The sequence below is a fragment of the Muscardinus avellanarius genome, assembly GCF_963383645.1.
Source record: "Muscardinus avellanarius genome assembly, chromosome: 17".
Lineage (NCBI taxonomy): Eukaryota > Metazoa > Chordata > Mammalia > Rodentia > Gliridae > Muscardinus > Muscardinus avellanarius.
In genome coordinates, this window is record NC_137803.1 from 51,906,331 (window position 1) to 51,923,869 (window position 17,539).

General features: G+C 42.6%; 1 protein-coding gene across 1 annotated transcript in view; it reads left to right on the plus strand.

Moving 5' to 3' along the window:
* ANKRD29 (ankyrin repeat domain 29) overlaps nt 1–17,539 on the plus strand; it is a gene marked incomplete at both ends in the record, with an annotated part of 56,624 nt that overhangs the window by 11,746 nt on the left and 27,339 nt on the right. The window contains 2 exons of the mRNA XM_080714713.1: nt 9,814–9,912; nt 13,926–14,024. Coding sequence (XP_080570839.1) covers nt 9,814–9,912; nt 13,926–14,024 — 198 coding nt within the window. The remainder of the gene's footprint in view (nt 1–9,813; nt 9,913–13,925; nt 14,025–17,539) is intronic.

Consider the following 17,539-nt stretch of genomic DNA (forward strand, 5'->3'; position numbering starts at 1 on the left):
TTAAACAAACATGACCAAGTCAGAGATCTGAAGTCTTTAGTGAGTTGGTAAAGAGTACAAAAGTCATCATTGCTTTTCTCCTACATTAAAACTCATTGCAAGATGGGCGTGGTGGTGCCTGTAATCTCAGTACTTGGAAGGCTGAAACAAGAGGATTGCAAGTTCGAGGACAGCCTCAGCAATTTGGTGAGATTCTCAGCAACCTAGCAAGACCCTGTTTCAAAACAAAAAATAAAAAGGATGTAGCTCAGAGGTAGAATGCCTCTGGGTTGGGCCAGACGAGATTGGGTTGGGCTAGGTGATGTGGCACACTCTTGTAATCTCAACACTTGGGAGGCTGAGACATGAGGATCACAGGCTCCTGGCCAGCCTCAGCTTAGTGAGGCCCTCCCTCTGCAACTTAGTAAACCCTTGTTTCAAAAATAAAGATTAAGCCAGGCATGGTGGGGCACGTTTGTAATCCCCGTGCTTGGGAGGTGGAGACAGGAGGATCGCACAGGTTCGAAGCCAGCCTCACTGGCTTAAGAGACCCTGTTTCCAAATAAAATATTAAAAAAAAAACAGGTCTGGGAATGTAACCCGGAGAAGGGTTCCCTTCCCAGTACCACCAATAAATAAATAAATAAATAAATAGAATTAAAAATAGGGCTGGAAGTGTATCTCGGAGGTAGAATGCTCCTGGGTTCCATTCCCAGTACTGAAGAAAAAAAAAATCGAGGTGTGGCATAGCTTGGAGATATAATACAAGTTCAATCTCCAGTACCCCCCCACACACACGCACACACACACACATACATACACACACTTTAGTATGCCTAAAATAAGGTCTGGGAATAGACCATCATGGGACACATCTGGGGTAACTGCATTTGGTCCATTTTGTGTTACTATGATAGAACAGCTGATGCCAGGAACTTTATAAAGAAAAGAGGTTTATTTAGCAGAATATTTTGGAGTCCCCAAATCTAAGATCGGTGGACCCATCTGTGTGGCCTCTTGAGAGAGCCCCCTTGGCTGCATCACAACATGGCAGAGAAGCAGACAGGGGGAAAAGAAATGGCTTCACAAAGAATAGAGTGAGCACAGGAGGCTTCTTCACTTTATGACAACTCACTCTTGTGCGAACCAGCTCATTCCATGAGGCCAGCATTAATCCTTTCCAAGGTGGCATCCATCAGGGATTACCTTCCGCTAGGACCCACCCCTTAAAGGCCCCTCCATCTCAACACCGACAGTTTCGGCACATGGAAATCTGGAGGGCGTACTTAAGCCATGGTTGGTCACAGCAGTAACCAATCACTTTCACATGTTGTCTCAGTATCAATCGGTTCTTCCTTCTTCCCTTGTAACAAGATGCTATAGGATTTTATAGGATTTTCCTAGAAATCATTATATTTTAAGTCACAAGCCTATTCATAATGAAATTCACTTGCTAGGACATTGCAATCAGCCTCACCAAACAATATTTTAAAAGGACTTTTCTGCCTGGCCATGTTATTAAATAAGCCCCCCCCCAAAAAAAAAGCCATGTGTGTGAACATTCAACTAAAAGGTGAACCCATGGACACACTTAACTCGAGGGAAATCTTGGGAGTTTGCTCTCAACAGAGCATCCGTTCTTGGTCCAGTCCAGAGAAGAGTAAGGGGGCTGGGGTATTTGAACATACTCTTAGGCTCAGGTATTCACAGGTTCTCTATATTTACAAGCTCACCTGGGACATGGCATAAATTAATGTTTATGGGAACATGTGCTCTGGGCAGCCAGAGAGTGAATCTGGCTCTTCGGTTCAAGCCTGAGAGGGACGTCCTGGGCAGGCCTCGAACTGAACAGGGTATTGGGTTTTCCTTGATCAGAGCTATTTTAAGATCTGTCTTGCAGTTGTTTCAAGAAGACCAAACTTTAACAAAGCTAATAGAACCCATCCTTCCAGTCTGGACCACTGTCCCTAAGCCAAACAAGTTAAGATGCACCAAGCAGGTCTAAGGGCTGTGTTGAGAGTTCCAGGATACAGACAGACATCCCTCCTGGCACTCTCTGGATGCTGGAGGCCATAGCTGTGGACCATGAAAGCAACACCTGACTGGGAGAATCAGGGGTCTGGCCCCCTGCAGCCCTGGTTCAGCAAGGCTGGCCTGTTGAAAGGAGCAGCACAGAGACTGAGCGAACTCAATCTTCTCACGGATTCTTTTGAGCAATTTCCATAACGCTAGATTATTGTTTTAGACCATTTTTCATGTCAGAACGTTTTTTATCTCTAGAATGAAAATGTTTGGGCTCATTTAAACTTACAGTTTAAAATTACCCTCATTTAGAAATAAATTCCTCCCTGTTTTACAATCCCTGTTTATTATAACTTTAAAGCAAAGTCAGATTTTCTCAAATAAAAACAATATGGTCCAGATCGGCTTACTCAAAACCTTTATCTTAAATAGGAGGCCCAACATGCACCACAGCCTCTGTGGGACAACTGAGACTGGCAGGGAGGAGAGGGAAGCATTTGATCTATAGCCAGTGTATGGTTTTGTTTGGTTCCAATGGTTCAACTAATCTTGGAAGATGGACACTCGTACACTGAGAGTACCAAAGCACACTGGTGAAACTGTGGGGCCCGAGCGAGGATGCTATGTAAGTTTCCCACAGTCCCTCGAATTTCCTGAGATCATGCCAATCTGGGTCAACAGGAGCACGGCAGCCTCGATCCCCTGTTTTGGAAGCTGGCTGAGAGCGCTGGGTGCTTCGCAACCTGGTCTTACCACGTACTTAAGCTTTGCCCCATTGCTAATACATTTAAAAATGTCAGAATTGTTTCCTGAATAAGTACCTGTCATTGTTTTCTTAGTTGGCTGTCTGGGTACACAGAGCTTGCTAGAGAGAGAAACTAGAAGCTTGCAGTGCTAAAAGATCATCGCTATAGAGGATCAGCCATCATGGCCGGTTGTAACTCACAGGCACAGGAACTGCAATTGCAGTTGGCACGGAGCCCTGGGTTTCAGTAGTGAAATACACACATCGAAAGCCTTGATGTAAATTCCAGACTGAAGTCTATGTCCTGTTGTGTAATGGATTGCTACATTCTTATACATAATGATTAATAGTATATGCATTCCAAAATTGGCTCAAACTGCTGTCATTAAGTTTTTTTTATTTTTTTTTATTTTTTTTTAATTTTTAATTTTATTTTATTGGTGCACTGTATTCATACATCATAGTGGGATACAAACTTTTGTAGACATACATGCACACATCGCCCAGTCAGCCCCCACCCGATCCCCACCCCATTCTCTCCCCATCCCTCCCTCCCATGCTTGGCTTAGTGGTTGACATCTAGTATTATAGCAATTTATCCAAAATTAAAAATGATAATCTCACATAACAGTTTCATTTGTCTGATACCAAGCTTTTGATGACTTAAAGATAACATTTCAATATTTCTTTTTGCTTTCTTTCTTACCAGAGAATATTTTTTTCTTTTTTTTAGGTGAAACTATCATATATTTATTTTTCAGAAAAAAATCTATCCTGATATGGAATATGGACTCTAGATACCCAAAACAATCTCGAAGCAAAAACAAAGCTAGAAGATGTATATTTTCTGATTTCAAACCATATAAAGCTACAATAATTGAAACAGTGTAGTACTGTTCTAAAGGCAGATATATAGACCATTGGAGTTAAATACAAGCCTAGAGCTAACTTCTTCCCTGTATTGTCAAGTTATTTTTGACAAGGTTTCCACAAAGATTTGGTGGTGGAAATAATAATCTTTTAACTAAATATTGTTGAAAAATAATAATTACATGGAAAAGAATAAAATTGGACCCTTACCTAATCCCACATACAAGTATTAACTCAAACTAGATAAAAGACCTAAATATAAATCTTAAGACTATAAACTTTTAGGAGAAAATCTGGGTCATAAAACCTCACAACATTGAAATTGGCAGTGATTTCTTGGATATGATTTCAATGGCACAGGCAACAGAAGAATATACAAACTCCCTAAAAAATAAAAAACATATTGTATATCCAAAGACAATGTAAACAGAGTTAAAAGTTACTAATAGAATTGGATAAAATATTTCCAAATGCTATATCTGAAGGTATATTAATATTCCAACTAGAAATCCTAAAAATTAACAACAATAAAGGCAAACAATACAATTTAGAGATAGGTAAAAGACTAACATAAATAATGAATCTCCACAGATAACCAATCTTAGTTGTCTGTTGGATGGAAACTCTTGTTTCTCTGGTTCTGGTGAGTGTTACCTATTTCTTCTTTGTAGTTAATCTCTTTGAGTATTTTCTCTAGCGCTGGTTTTGAAGACATAAATTCCTTCAGTTTCTGTTTGTCATGGAAGCTTCTTATTTCTCCATCTAATTTGATAGAAAGTTTTGCTGGATAGGAAATTTTTGGCTGGAAGTTGTTTTCTTTCAGAGTTTGGAATATGTTACTCCAAGCCCTTCTGGCTCTCATGACTTGGTTTGGGAAGTCTGGAGTGATTCTAATTGGTTTGCCTCTGAATGTCACTTGGCCCTTTGTTTTTGTTGCCTTTAAGATTCTCTGCTTGGCTTCCACATTGGTCATTTTGACAATTATATGGCGTGGGGATCCTCTTCTCGGATCCTGTCTAAAGAGAGTTCTATAAGTTTCCTGGACCTGTGTATCAACCTCTTGCTCTATATTTGGAAAATTTTCTGCTATTACTTCCTTGAAGAGATTGTTGATCCCTTTGGTATCACTTTCTTTTCCCTCCTCTATTCCAATTATTCTTAGGTTAGCTCTCTTAAGATGGGCCCATATTTCTTCAATGTCAGATTCCTGCTGTTGGATATCTTTTTCTAGATTAGAAACTATGCATTCATTTTTGGATTGCTCATCTTCTAAGAGCGAGATTCTGTTCTCCATGTGGTCTAATCGGTTGTTTGTGCTTTGAATTGAGGCCTTTACTTCATTAATTGCATCCTTTATCTCTTTTTGGCTCTCTCTGAGTTCTTTTCGAAGCACCTCTGTTATTTCTACAGTTATTTTCCTGATTTGATCTTCTAGAAATCTCTGATTTTCTGTTTTATCAGGTTCTGATGTTGTGGGGTTGTGCACATTCATTACTTCAGTGTTATTCCTCTTTCCCATGATTTCAGAGGTTTGTGCCTTCTCTGGGTTCTTCCCTTGGGTCACTATGGCTTCACTTAAGGTGCTCTGGATCTCGAGTCTGTATTATCTCAGACCCTACTACTCCTTTACTGGGTTGTATCACAGAGTCTCCGACCCAGGGAGTCGATAGAGGCTGCTTTAAACTATGGGGGGTGCCAGGTTGCACGCTCTCCTATGGTGTGATATCTCTGCCACCACCACTCCCTCACTGGGTCAAGTCCCAGGAGGCACAATACTGGGATTTCTCCTCTGTGGCCCGCAATTTGACTCACTGTTCTTGAGTACGTAGATGTAGCTGTACTGGACTCGGTGAATTCACTGCTGCTGCCGCCGCCGGTGGCAATATGGCGCCTCTGCCACGCCCTCGGCCATGAGGCTGGCGTATTTTTTCTTCTCTGGTTTTGATTTCCACGCTGAATCCCTGCAGCGTGTGCTGAGCTCAGCCACTGGGAGCTTTAAATGCTGTCTGCGCCGAAAGATCCCGCCTGGCTGTTCCGCATCGGCTCACCTCGGCTTGCTGTAGCCGTCCGCTGTGTTCGCCGCTGCCGCCGGCAGTATGGCGCTGCTGCCGCGTCCTCGGGCGCGTGTGTCTCCTCTGTGGCCCTGAGCTCTGTTCTCAGTCTGCTTTCTCTCTGGAGCCTGGTGGTTTTTTTGTTTTCTGGTGATGGTGTTTTCTGGCTATGAAAGGCGCTCTTTTTGTGGTAATGGAGATTGGTTGTTAGCGGGACTCTTAAGCCCCGCTTTTCTCGGTCGCCATCTTCCCGGCTCATTAAGTTTTTTTTTTAAATGATGTTTCAAGAAGCTTACTGAAAAACAAATCCTTGCTGGGCTTGGTGGCGCATGCTTGAATTCCAGTACTCAGGAGGCTGAGACAGGAGGATCGCAGGTTTGCAGCGAGCCTCGGCTACTTAGTGAGACCCAGTTTCAAAATAAAAAGAATAAAAAATAGCCAGGGGGTGTAGCTTGGAGGTAGAATGCCCCTGGATTCAACACCCAGCTGGGTGTGGTGGCGTACACCACAATCCCAGTACTTGTGAGGCTGACACAGGAGGATCTTAAGTTCACGGCCTGCCTCAGCAACTTAGCGAGGCCTCTGCAACCTTGTGAGACTCTGATTCAAAGGTACACCACCCCTGAGTTCAATCCTCAGTACCCCAAAAGAAAAAGAACTCCCAGAAAGGACCCTTGTAGTCTCTAAATTGAATCCCTATTAAGAAGGTGAGGGTTTTCTGACTCTGTCCATCTTTCTTCCTCCAGACCTGTTTGCACACTTTCTGGAGCCCAGAATCTTCCCCTGTCAGAAAGCCATGGAAAGGAGCTTCCCACTCATGTCTGAGGGAACCAAGGAGAAAACCCTCCTTATCGCAGGCAGGAAGGCTGAGTGAAGGGGCACATCGCCGCTCCTCCTGAGCGCAGCTGGAGGGAGAGGGTTCTGTCTGGGAAGGTGTTAGATGCTCTGAGTGGTGGACCTCAGACACACACACACACACACACACACACACACACACACACTCAGGAACAATCACAGGGTGATCAGTACAGCTTTCTGGACTTTCTCCCCTCAGCCTTGCACACCTGAGTCAGAACCCACAACTCGCACAGCTCCAGGTAAGCTGTGAAAAGAGGGTTTTCTTTCCCTGTGCTTGGGAAAGCGTAGTGTCGGCTTCATCGCAAGCTCTAAGTGTGAAAGTGACAGGCATCTTTGTTAATACTTTTATTGATGCAATGTAATATACATCATAGTGAGATTCAAAGTGATTTAATGTATTCCCCTCCACATACTGAAGAGCATTTCCATAGGAGAAAAATGTCTTTCCCACAAGTATGGTATGGTGATTTTTAAAAGAAGAAACCAGGGTTTTATTTTTATTTTTTGAATGATTACATTTCAACGGATTTTCAATGTATCAGATTTATAGTTTTGAATTGTATGTTTTGTCAAGGAAGGAGTACATTGTTTTGATTGTTAAAGTAATTATAATTTGCTTTTTTATCGGTGCATTGTAATCATACGTCTCAATGGAGTACAAGATGGTGGAGGCATCCATGCACACATCACTCATTTAGCCTTCACTAATTCTCACCCATTCCCTCTCCCTCCCTCCTTCTCATGTTTGGCTTGGTGACTGACTTTGATATGTTTGTGAATGAGTATCAGGTACCTTAAGGAATTCCGCTCCCATCCCCCTCAGTTAGGTCACCTTATTTGCTCATCTAGAGTTTCTCCTCTGACCCTTTTTCTCCCTAGCTTCTGCAGATTAAGAAGAGCATTTTGTAATCCATTCATCTATTGAGGGACATCTTGGCTGGGTCCATAGTTTGGCACTGGTGAATTGTGCAACTGTGAGCATAGATACGTATGCATTAGTTTGGTACTTTGGTTTCCATTCCTTTGGGTAAATGCCCAGAAGTGGTAGTGCATACCACTAGACCCAGTTCCTAATATGCCCAATTTTTAAAAAGACTTTTCATTGGCACATTATATTTATACCTAATAGTGGGTTCATTGTTACACTCACATATCCAATTTTGAGTACTGCTTTGAGCCTATTTTCAGTCTGAGCTCCAACTGAAGTTTTGGGGTGAATTTTTTAAGTTCTTTTTTGCATCAATAGTGTTCTACTCTGGAGCACTGAATCTTGTAACCAGAATTCTTCCCTGTACTAATGAATGCTGGTGTTCCCCAAATATACTAGTTTTCTATGGCCCCTCTAACAGATCACAGTGTACCCGGTGGCTTAAAATAACAGGAATTCACGTTCTCATAGATCTGGACACTAAAAGTCTAAAATCAAAGTGTGGGCAGGGCGTACTTCCTCTGGAGGCTCCGGAGAGACGCTGTGCTTTGCCCCTTCCTGCTCCTACATTATTCTTCAGCTGGTGCCAACAGCTCTCCAGCCTGTCTGGTCACATTACTTTTCTGTCACAGATATTTCCACCTTGCTCTTTTGCTTTTTTGGGGTTTTGGTTTTGGGCACTGGGGATTGAACCCAGGGGTTTTCTACCTCCAAGCTGTGATCTCACCCATTTTTATTCTTTTTATGTTGAAACAGAGTCCAATAAGTTGCTGAGTCTGACCTCAAATCTATGACCTCCTGTCTCAGCCTCCCAAGTACTGAGGTTACAAGTGTGTGCCACCATGCCCGACCACTTCACCCACCTCACACTTGAAAAAAATTACTGTGGTAAAATACACATAACAAAATTTACCATTTTAAGCATTTTTTTTTGTAGTACTGGGGATTAAACCCAGAGGTATTCTACCTCCAAACTACACCCTTAGTGCTATTTTTTATTCTTTATTTTGCAACAGAGTCTTTCTAAGTTGTAGAGGGCCTCACTAAGTAGCTGAGGCTGGCTGCAAACCTGTCATCCTCCTGTCTCAAGCTCCCAAGTACTGGGATTACAAGTGTGTACTGCCCTGCCTAGCTAGCATTTTTAATATATAGCTCAGTGGTACAAATATATTCATAGTGCAACACAACTATCACTACCATCCATCTCTATAACTCTGCTCACTTTGTAAAACTGAAAACCTGAACCCATTAAACAGTAACTTTGCCAGATGTGATGGTGCATGCCTGTAATCCTAGTATTAGGGAGGCTGAGACAGGAGAATCACAGGTTCAAGGACAGCCTCAGTAACTTAGTGAGGCCCTCAGCAACTCAATGAGATGCTGTTTCAAACTAAAAAATAAAATAGGGCTGGGATGTAACTCAGAGATAGAACACCCCTGGTTCAATCCCCAATACCACAAAATAAACAAATGAACCAAACAGTAACTCCCCATCCCTCCCCAAAGCCTTAGGAACATTCATCCTGCTTTCTGGTTCTATGAATTTGACTTCTTTAGATAACAGAGTAGAATCAATCAGTATTTGTCCTGTTAGGACAGGTTTATTTCACACACTACTTATTTTACATTTTCGGGTTTCATCTATGTTAGTGTATGTCAGAATTTTCTTCCTTTTTAAGCTAAATAATTCTATGACTATACCACATGTTGGTTATCTCCTCATCCATAGCTGTATATTACAGTTGCTTCCATGGTTTAGCAGTTGTGAATGCGGCGCCCGTCACTGGACACTTGTCACTGGCTTTAGGGCCAACACATAGATAACCCAGGAAGCTGGGCGTGGTGGCACACACTTGTAATCCCCGCACTTGGGAGGCTGAGATAGGAGGATAGCACAGGTTCGAAGCCAGCCTCAGCTACTTAGTGAGGCTCTCAGCAACTTAGTGAGACCCTGTTTCCAAATAAAAATATAAAATAGGTCTGGGAGTATAGCCCGGAGGTAGAAGGCCTCTGGGTTCCACCCTCAGTACCACCAAAAAAATAAAATAAAAATAAGATAACCCAGGAAAAATTCCTCCTCTCAAATAGCTCAAGGACACCTTTTGCCATGTAAGGTAATGTTCACAAGTCCCAGGAGTTTGGGCCACATCTATTGGGGAACCCCCATTCATCCTCAAACACTAATAAAATTTTCTTTTCTCCTGGTCACTTCCCTGACCAAGGAATAGATCAGTTCAAATGTCACCCTTTCCTAAGTTAGAAGGTGTATATGCAGGGATACTGTTTGTATTCTTTGAAAATGTATAAACCAAATGTGATTTAACTCAACGTCTTTCAAAGCCGGCCCCTCTCTCTCCCAGTCAGGTACCACCGCCCTTTTCTTTGCTGCCCAACAAGGCCACAACGACGTCGTGAGATTTCTCTTCGGATTTGGAGCATCCACTGAATGTAGGACCAAAGTAAGAGCCTTCTTGGTTCCGTGCCCTTTGAAGAATTTCAGAAGTCATGGGTATTAATTTTCTCCTCATCTATTTGTAAATTTACCTTTCCCTTTTTTACAAGATTCTCAAGCCCAAGGAAGTGGATTTCACAGGGTTATTTATGATGCTCCTCAGCCAGTCTTCAGGATTCCATTCCAAACATTGCAGTTTTGCTCCGGACTCAAGACTGGAGCATCTCACAAGGAATTACTTAGACTTCTTCACTGGTTGCTTCCTACTCTGGGACACTAACCTGAGCCACCAGGGTGGGCACAGTAGCAGCTGCCTCTCCACCTTCCCAGTGCCACGTACTCTGTGCTATTTCAGGATTAATCCCAATACTATAACAAGATTTGTCTGAACTGTTAATATGATCCCAGAGAGTCTGAGCGATTTCTGCAGATGGCGGTTTGGCAGGCAGCTTTTCGTGCGCTCTTCTCACTGAAATATGCACTACATAATCACAGTTGGTATTGTTGGGCAAGGAGCTGCGGTTCTCCCTTGAAGAGGCTATTGATTTTCACTTTTGACATACAGATAAGAAAACTGAGACTTGCAAAAAGATCAATTTTTTTTTTTATCAATGGTATGGTTTTACATGATGTTTTTTATTTTTATATTTTTGGTGGTTTTTTTTTTTTTTTCCTGCAGTACTGGGGTTGCAACCCAGGGGTATTCTACCTCGGAGCTACACCACCAGCACTACTTGTTATTCTTTATTTTAAAACAGAGTCTCACCGGGCGTGGTGGCGCACGCTTGTAATCCCCGCGCTTGGGAGGCGGAGACAGGAGGATCACGCAGGTTCGAAGCCAGCCGCGCTGGCTTAAGAGACTCTGTTTCCAAATAAAAATATAAAATAGGTCTGGGAGTGTAGCCCGGAGGTTCAAGGGCTTCCAGGAACCCCAGTACCACCACCAAAAAAAAAAAAAAAAACCAGAGTCTCATTGAGTTGCAAAGGGCCTCACTAAGTAGTAGCTGAGGCTGTCTGTGAACCACAATCCTCCTGTTTCAGCCTCCCAAATGCTGGATTACAAGCGTGCGCCACCACGCCCTGCTCACGATAATGTTTTTTAATAGGAGAATTTGAATTGCCATAAGATTTTTGTAATTGTCTTATTTCTGGCCCAATCGTAATTTTAGCTTATTTCTGGCCTAATTCTAATTCTGTTCTACTTATTTCTGGCATAATTTTTTAAATTCCTGAAAATTTTCCCAAGTGGGAAACTTTTAGGTTTTTAAAATTCATTGTATGTGATATTTATATATCAAGGGCATTTCCAGTAGGGTTTTTTTTCCTTTTAAAATGCCGTTGCCAGGCAAGGTGGCACACACTTGTAATTCCAGTTTTTGGGGAGGCTGAGACAGGAAGTAGGAAGTAGTGTGCCTACTCTGGGTCACTAAACTGTATAACCAGGGTGGGCACAGTAGCATGTCCCTAGGTTCAGTCCCCAGTACCACACAAAATAAATAAACGAATAAATAAATAAATAAATAAAATAAAAAGGGCTAGGGGTGCAGAGTGGATATAAAATGTTCCTAGGTTCAACACCCAGTATGCCCTAAAATTGTTAACTTTAAGTAGATCTGAATTTCACATAGGGTTTTTATCTTTTTTGAAGTCTACTACCGGACTGTGTATAAGCCTCCAAATATTCTACAGTAATACAAAATATACACATATTTTATATTAATTATAATTTCATTTTTCATTATAAAAGGGGTGAAATTAAAAACAAACTTTAGCAAAACTAAATCTCAATTCTTTGAACTAAAGTGATCATATATAACTCTATGACTGCTTCAGTCCTCTTGGTTAACAAGTTGATACTGGCTTAAAGCCTTCACACCTGAGCCAGTTCGTGCTGCCCCAGAATTCCACAGAATGTAGGTTAGGGTTAGGATGAGCAAGTCCAGATGTTTCCGTTAGGTCAACTACAGGTGTCTAAGAGCTTTTTCTTCCAAGAGATCCTGTCATCAAAACTTATTTTGTTTCAATGCTTGCTCTCCTTGTTTTTAGACCTAAAAAAAAATTAATATAAACCAGGCATGGTAGCACACGCTTGTAATCCCGGTGCTCGGGAGGCTGAGACACGAGGATTACAGATTCATCGCCAGCTTCAGCAATTTTGCAAGGCCCTCAAAAACTTAGTGAGACCCTGTTTTAAAATTTAAAAAAAGAATGAAAAATAGGGCTGGAGGTGTAGCTCAGAGGTAGAATACCCCTGGGTTCAATCCCCAGCACCACAGAAAAAAATTAATATAAAATGTGTTTTAAAAATAAACGAGAAGCCAGGCATGGTGACACACCATATAATCTTAGTACTTGGGAGACTGAAACAGGAGGCTCAAAGGTTAGAGGACAGCCTCAGCAAGTAGAGACTCCATCAACCTAGTGAGTGAGTCCTTGTTTCAAAATAAAAAATACTAATAAAAATATAACTGGAGGTATAGCTCAGAGGTAGAATGCCCCTGAGTTCAATCCCCAGTACTACCAAATTATATACACCCGATTTAGAAAGCGCACTATCATGTTTATGATTCATATTTTTGAGGAAGATTACATGTTCTTCAATTATTGAAATGTCCACATAGCAAATCAGAGCCAAACAACTCAGTAATTCTAGGTGGGAAAAGATAACGCCTTACCTGTAGCGCCTGAGGAAAACCATGAATGGTTTCCATTGACCACAAACTCAATGAGTCAGTAGTGTGATGTGGTTGGCATAAGAGCTCATTCTGATTCAGGCCACAAAAGTAAGAGTCGGGTAGATAGAAGAAAGGAACGTCCCATTCCACATCAGAGCACACCTATTTCACAGTGCTGTACTTAGTTTTACAGCCCATATTTTAAAAGAGACCTGGACAAATTGGCTCATGTTCAGAGGGAAATACTAAACAAGACAGTGAGAGGCCCCTGGAATATGCTGTCAGCATCTGCTCTTTTAATGGAGGCGGATCTTGCCCCATGAGAGCAATGCCCAGAGACGCACCGCAAAGAAGCGCCTTACGCTCCGTGCTTGTAACTGGGTGGCACCACAGAGAGAAGCCAGAGTTTGTCAAAAGAGCCTCCGCTGGAAGCCGAGGGAGGCTCTTCTGATGATTCCAACATGTAACTGGCAAGCCTGGGTGCAGACTCTGTTCTGTTTCCCATGTGGCAAGGCAAACAGATGATTCTTCACTTAGCACGGGGAATTTCTAAACTAATCATGATAACATGGTGAAATCACTGTAGTACATCTCTAGCAAGTCAGCTAAGTGTTAACAACATAACCACATCCTTCAGATGAACTCTGTGGTCCGGGTGTGGTGGCACACACTAATACTCCTTGTACTTGTGAGGTTGAGACAGGAGGATCTTAAGGTTCTAGGCCAGCCTTAGAAACTCAGCAAGGCTGCCCAGCAACTTAGTGAGATCCTGTTTCCAAATTTAAAAAATAAAAGTAGGAAGCTGGGCGTGGTGGTGCACACTTGTAATCTCAGTACTTTGGGAGGCTGAGAAGGGAGGATTCGCTGTTTTGCAGCCTGCCTCGGCTCCTTAGTGAGGCCCTCCAGTGAGACCCTGTTTTGAAATAAAGAATAAAAAAATAGGGATGGGGATGTAGCTCAGAGATAGAATACCCCTGGGTTTCATCCCCTGTCCCACAAAATAAATAAATAAATAAATAAATAAATAAATAATAAATAACAAATAAAAGTAGGGATGAGAGTGTAGCTCTATGGATGAGAGTGTAGCTCAGAGGTAGAACACCCTTGGTTTTAACTCCCAGTAAAACACACAAACACACACACACACACACATACACACACACACACACACACACACACAGATGAAAACTATCATGATAAAGCAAAAGCAAATGGGATAAAAGAAAAGTGAGTCTGCTATTATCTATGAGGAGATTCTGTTACCAAGTTCTCCCTCTGTGGGGGGCAGCTGCTGAGTGAACTGCCCGCCTGCACATCTCTGATGGTTACACTTTCCTGTCCACAGGACGGGGGCACCGCCTTGTTGGCTGCCAGTCAGTACGGGCACATGCAGGTGGTGGAGACCTTGCTGAAACACGGAGCCAACATCCATGACCAACTTTATGTGAGTGTGTTTCAAGGGGGCTCCTCATACATAACACTGAAATTGAGATGCCGGGAGTAACCAACTTCAAAAATATTTTAATGAAGGCCGGGCATGGTGGCGCGCGCTTGTAATCCCGGCGCTTAGGAGGCTGAGACAGGAGGATCGCACAGGTTCGAAGCCAGCCTCAGCTACTTAGTGAGGCTCTCAGCAACTCAGTGAGACCCTGTTTCCAAATAAAGTATAAAATAGGTCTGGGAGTGTAGCCTGGAGGTAGAAAGCCCCTGGGTTCCATCCCTAGAACCACACACACAAAAAAAAATTTAATGAAAGTGGGACTTTAAAACATCAGGAGAAAAAAGAGTTGAGCAGATATGCTTTTTCTATATAACAACCACATAGTGCTGTGTTCTCCCTTTTAAGTCTGTGGGTCTGAGACATTTCAGGTGCCTATGCAATTAGTCTTCAGAATCACATGAAACGTATTTTCTCATACCACGACAAGCCAGCATATGGACTTGCTGAACCCACAATGTACTCTCCTGTTACAGGTTTATTTGTGAGAAGGGCCCAAAGAGGTCTTTCAAGGTATTTGAAAGAGATGTGGGATTAGATAATGAGAACCTGTGGAATGTATGCGTGCCACAGTACTTTGAAAGACACCCACTTTGAGTGTGGGTCTGTTTGCAGCTAATTGGCAATTAGCACATTACCCAGGGGCTCTTTGAATTGTCACTGTAATTCCATAACATTCACAGCAAGTATTATCCTGGATTTTTTAGGAAAAAAATTAAGCATGGGGAAGATGACGTGGCTTGACAGAGTCTCACAGAGAGGAGGGGAAGAATTAGGATTCCAATTATCTAGGAACCGTATTTTAGGCTCTCCTACCACTGGGTGTTTAGCCAAGGAATGAGCTGTGCAGGTGTGAACGTTCCATTTGAATATCCTTTCCAGAGTTTACCTTGTTAACTCTGACAAATCCCGGGCCTCTTTGAAGTCCATAGCAACTAGCTTTACCCTCTGTACTTCAAAATCTGTAACAGCTTTGAGCCTTCAGTGTTAACAGTAGAATGTCTGAATTACTTGTTAATGATCTAAAGGAGAAATTCTTAACTCTGGATGCCCATTAGAAGCACCTGGGGAGCTTTAAAATATACCAATTCCCAGGCCTATCCCAGGCCAACGAACCAGAGTGTGTGAGGTCACAACTCGAGAAACACAAGTCTAAAGCTTTGCTATTTCTCTGGCTATATATAAACAAAGCCTGAGAGCGTACACTAGTGTATGTATGTGTAGTCGGAACTGGAAGTGCCAGAGTCGTTGGAAAGAGAGATTTATCTGTGATTTTTATAGCAATCCGAATTGACTGAGGATGGAGAATGTGTATTCACTAGATAATATTCTTCCGGAAGACTCTGGGTAGCATATAATCTAAGAAATGTAGAGTTTGAAGCCAAGCATCAAATCCTGAAATCCCAGTACTCGGGAGACAGAGACCGGAGCATCAAAGGTTTGAGGCCAGCCTCAGCAATTTAGTGAGGCCCTGTTTCAAAAATTAAAAAATAAGCCAGCCATGGTGCCACACACTGTAATCCCAGTACTTGGGAGGCTGAGGCAGGAGTATCGAAGTTGTAGACCAGCCTCAGCAACTTAGCAAGACGCTGTTTCAAAATAAAAAATAAAATAAAATTGGGCTAGGGGTACAGCTCGGAGGTGGAATGCCCCTGAGTTCAATCCCCAGTACCATAAAAATAAATAAAAAATATAAAAAATAAAAAGGCCGGGAGGGGAGGTAACTCAGAGGTAAAATGCCTCTGGGTTCAATCTCTTATACCAAAAATCAAATAAAATGCAGAATTTGGGGGAAGACCTTCCCCCCAATTTTCCTCTGTTATAAGATGACTCAAGAAATTTCATGGGCTGAGATGTAGCTCAGTGGCAAAGTGCTTGCCTTGAAAGTGCAATGCCCTGGGTTTGAACCCCAGAACCTAAAAGAAAAGACAGAAAAATAATAATAAGCTAGAAACAAGAAGGGGAAAAAATTTCATACATCATAATGTTGGGGTGAGTCCTCAGCTCAGGAACTTGGGGTCTGCAGGGTCCTTGGCTAATGTGACAGAAAAGAATTTGAGCACGTGCCAGTTAGAGACATGGACAGAGGTTTATTTGGGGTAAAGCGGAGGAAATACACATTCAGGAGAAAATGCAGGCCCCTCAAGATGAGGAAGGCATTTTGGGGAGTTCAGGGCTCTCTTCTTATAGGGGACTTTCATGAGGGGTGGGCTAGAGACGGTATGCGAGGGTGAGCTCAGTCTGGTAGTCCTAAGGTGGTTTATGGTGGGCAGGTGGTCTGGTCAGCCTTAGGGTCTTCAGGCTGATTGGGGTCCTCATTAGCTGATTGACAGATAAGTTGGAATGTCCTAAATTATAGGTTTTCCAGAAATATTGTTAACTCTAGGATCTATAGGTTTCTCAGGAATTTTTGAGAGAGTCAGGCCTGGGAAAGAGAACGGGTTTGCGGACTAGAGGCTGAAGCACTTCAGCTCCAGGTTCTTATATTAAAGTTATATTTTACTTTTCCTTCCTGCCTGTCTCCTTTCTACCTACTTATTTCTTCTATCCTACATCAGTAACTTCTACTTTACTTTAAGACCTTTACCCTTACCCACATAGTCTTAATGTTTCTGCTAAAAACAATTGAAGCTGGACCTGGTGGTGCATACCTATAAACCCAGTATTTGGGAGGCTGAGACAAGAGGATTGAAGGTTCAAGACCAGCCTTGGCAAATTAGCGATACTCTCAGCAACCTAGTGAAACCTTGCTTATATATATTAAAAGAAAAGGCCTGGGGATGTAGCTCAGAGGTAGAATTCCCTAGTCTCAATCCCCAGTACCACACAAACACACACACACATTGAAATATTTGGGGTGGGGGCAGAGGTCAAGGATCCCTGAAAATGTCTAAAACTAAAACTTGTGACATGCAGTGAAAAATTCAATCCATGGGTAGTCAGTTTCAGAAAATTACTGAAGGCAGCCACTAAGGGCATGGTAGACTTTCTGGAGCAATACGGCTGAAAATTTTATCCTTGCATCAAACATCTGCATAAAACCTGTAACAGGCCAAGCCGGGCATGGTGGCACACACTCATGATCCCAGCATTCGGGAGGCTGAGACCGGAGGATCACGGTTCACAGACAGTCTCAGCTACTTAGGCCCTTTGCAACTCAGTGAGACCCTGTTTCAAAAATAAAAAGACTGCCGGGCGTGGTGGCGCATGCTTGTAATCCCACCATTTGGGAGGCTGAGACCGGAGAATCGTAGTTCACGGACAGCCTCAGCTACTTAGTGAGGCTCTCAGCAACTTAATGAGACCCTGTTTCCAAATAAAGTATAAAATAAGTTTGAGAGTATAGCCTGGAGGTAGAAAAGCCCCTGGGTTCTACCCCTAATACCCACCCCCCCCCAAAAAAAGAATAAAAAGTAGGGCAGGGGGTATAGCTCGGAGGTCAAATGCCCCGGGTTCCATCC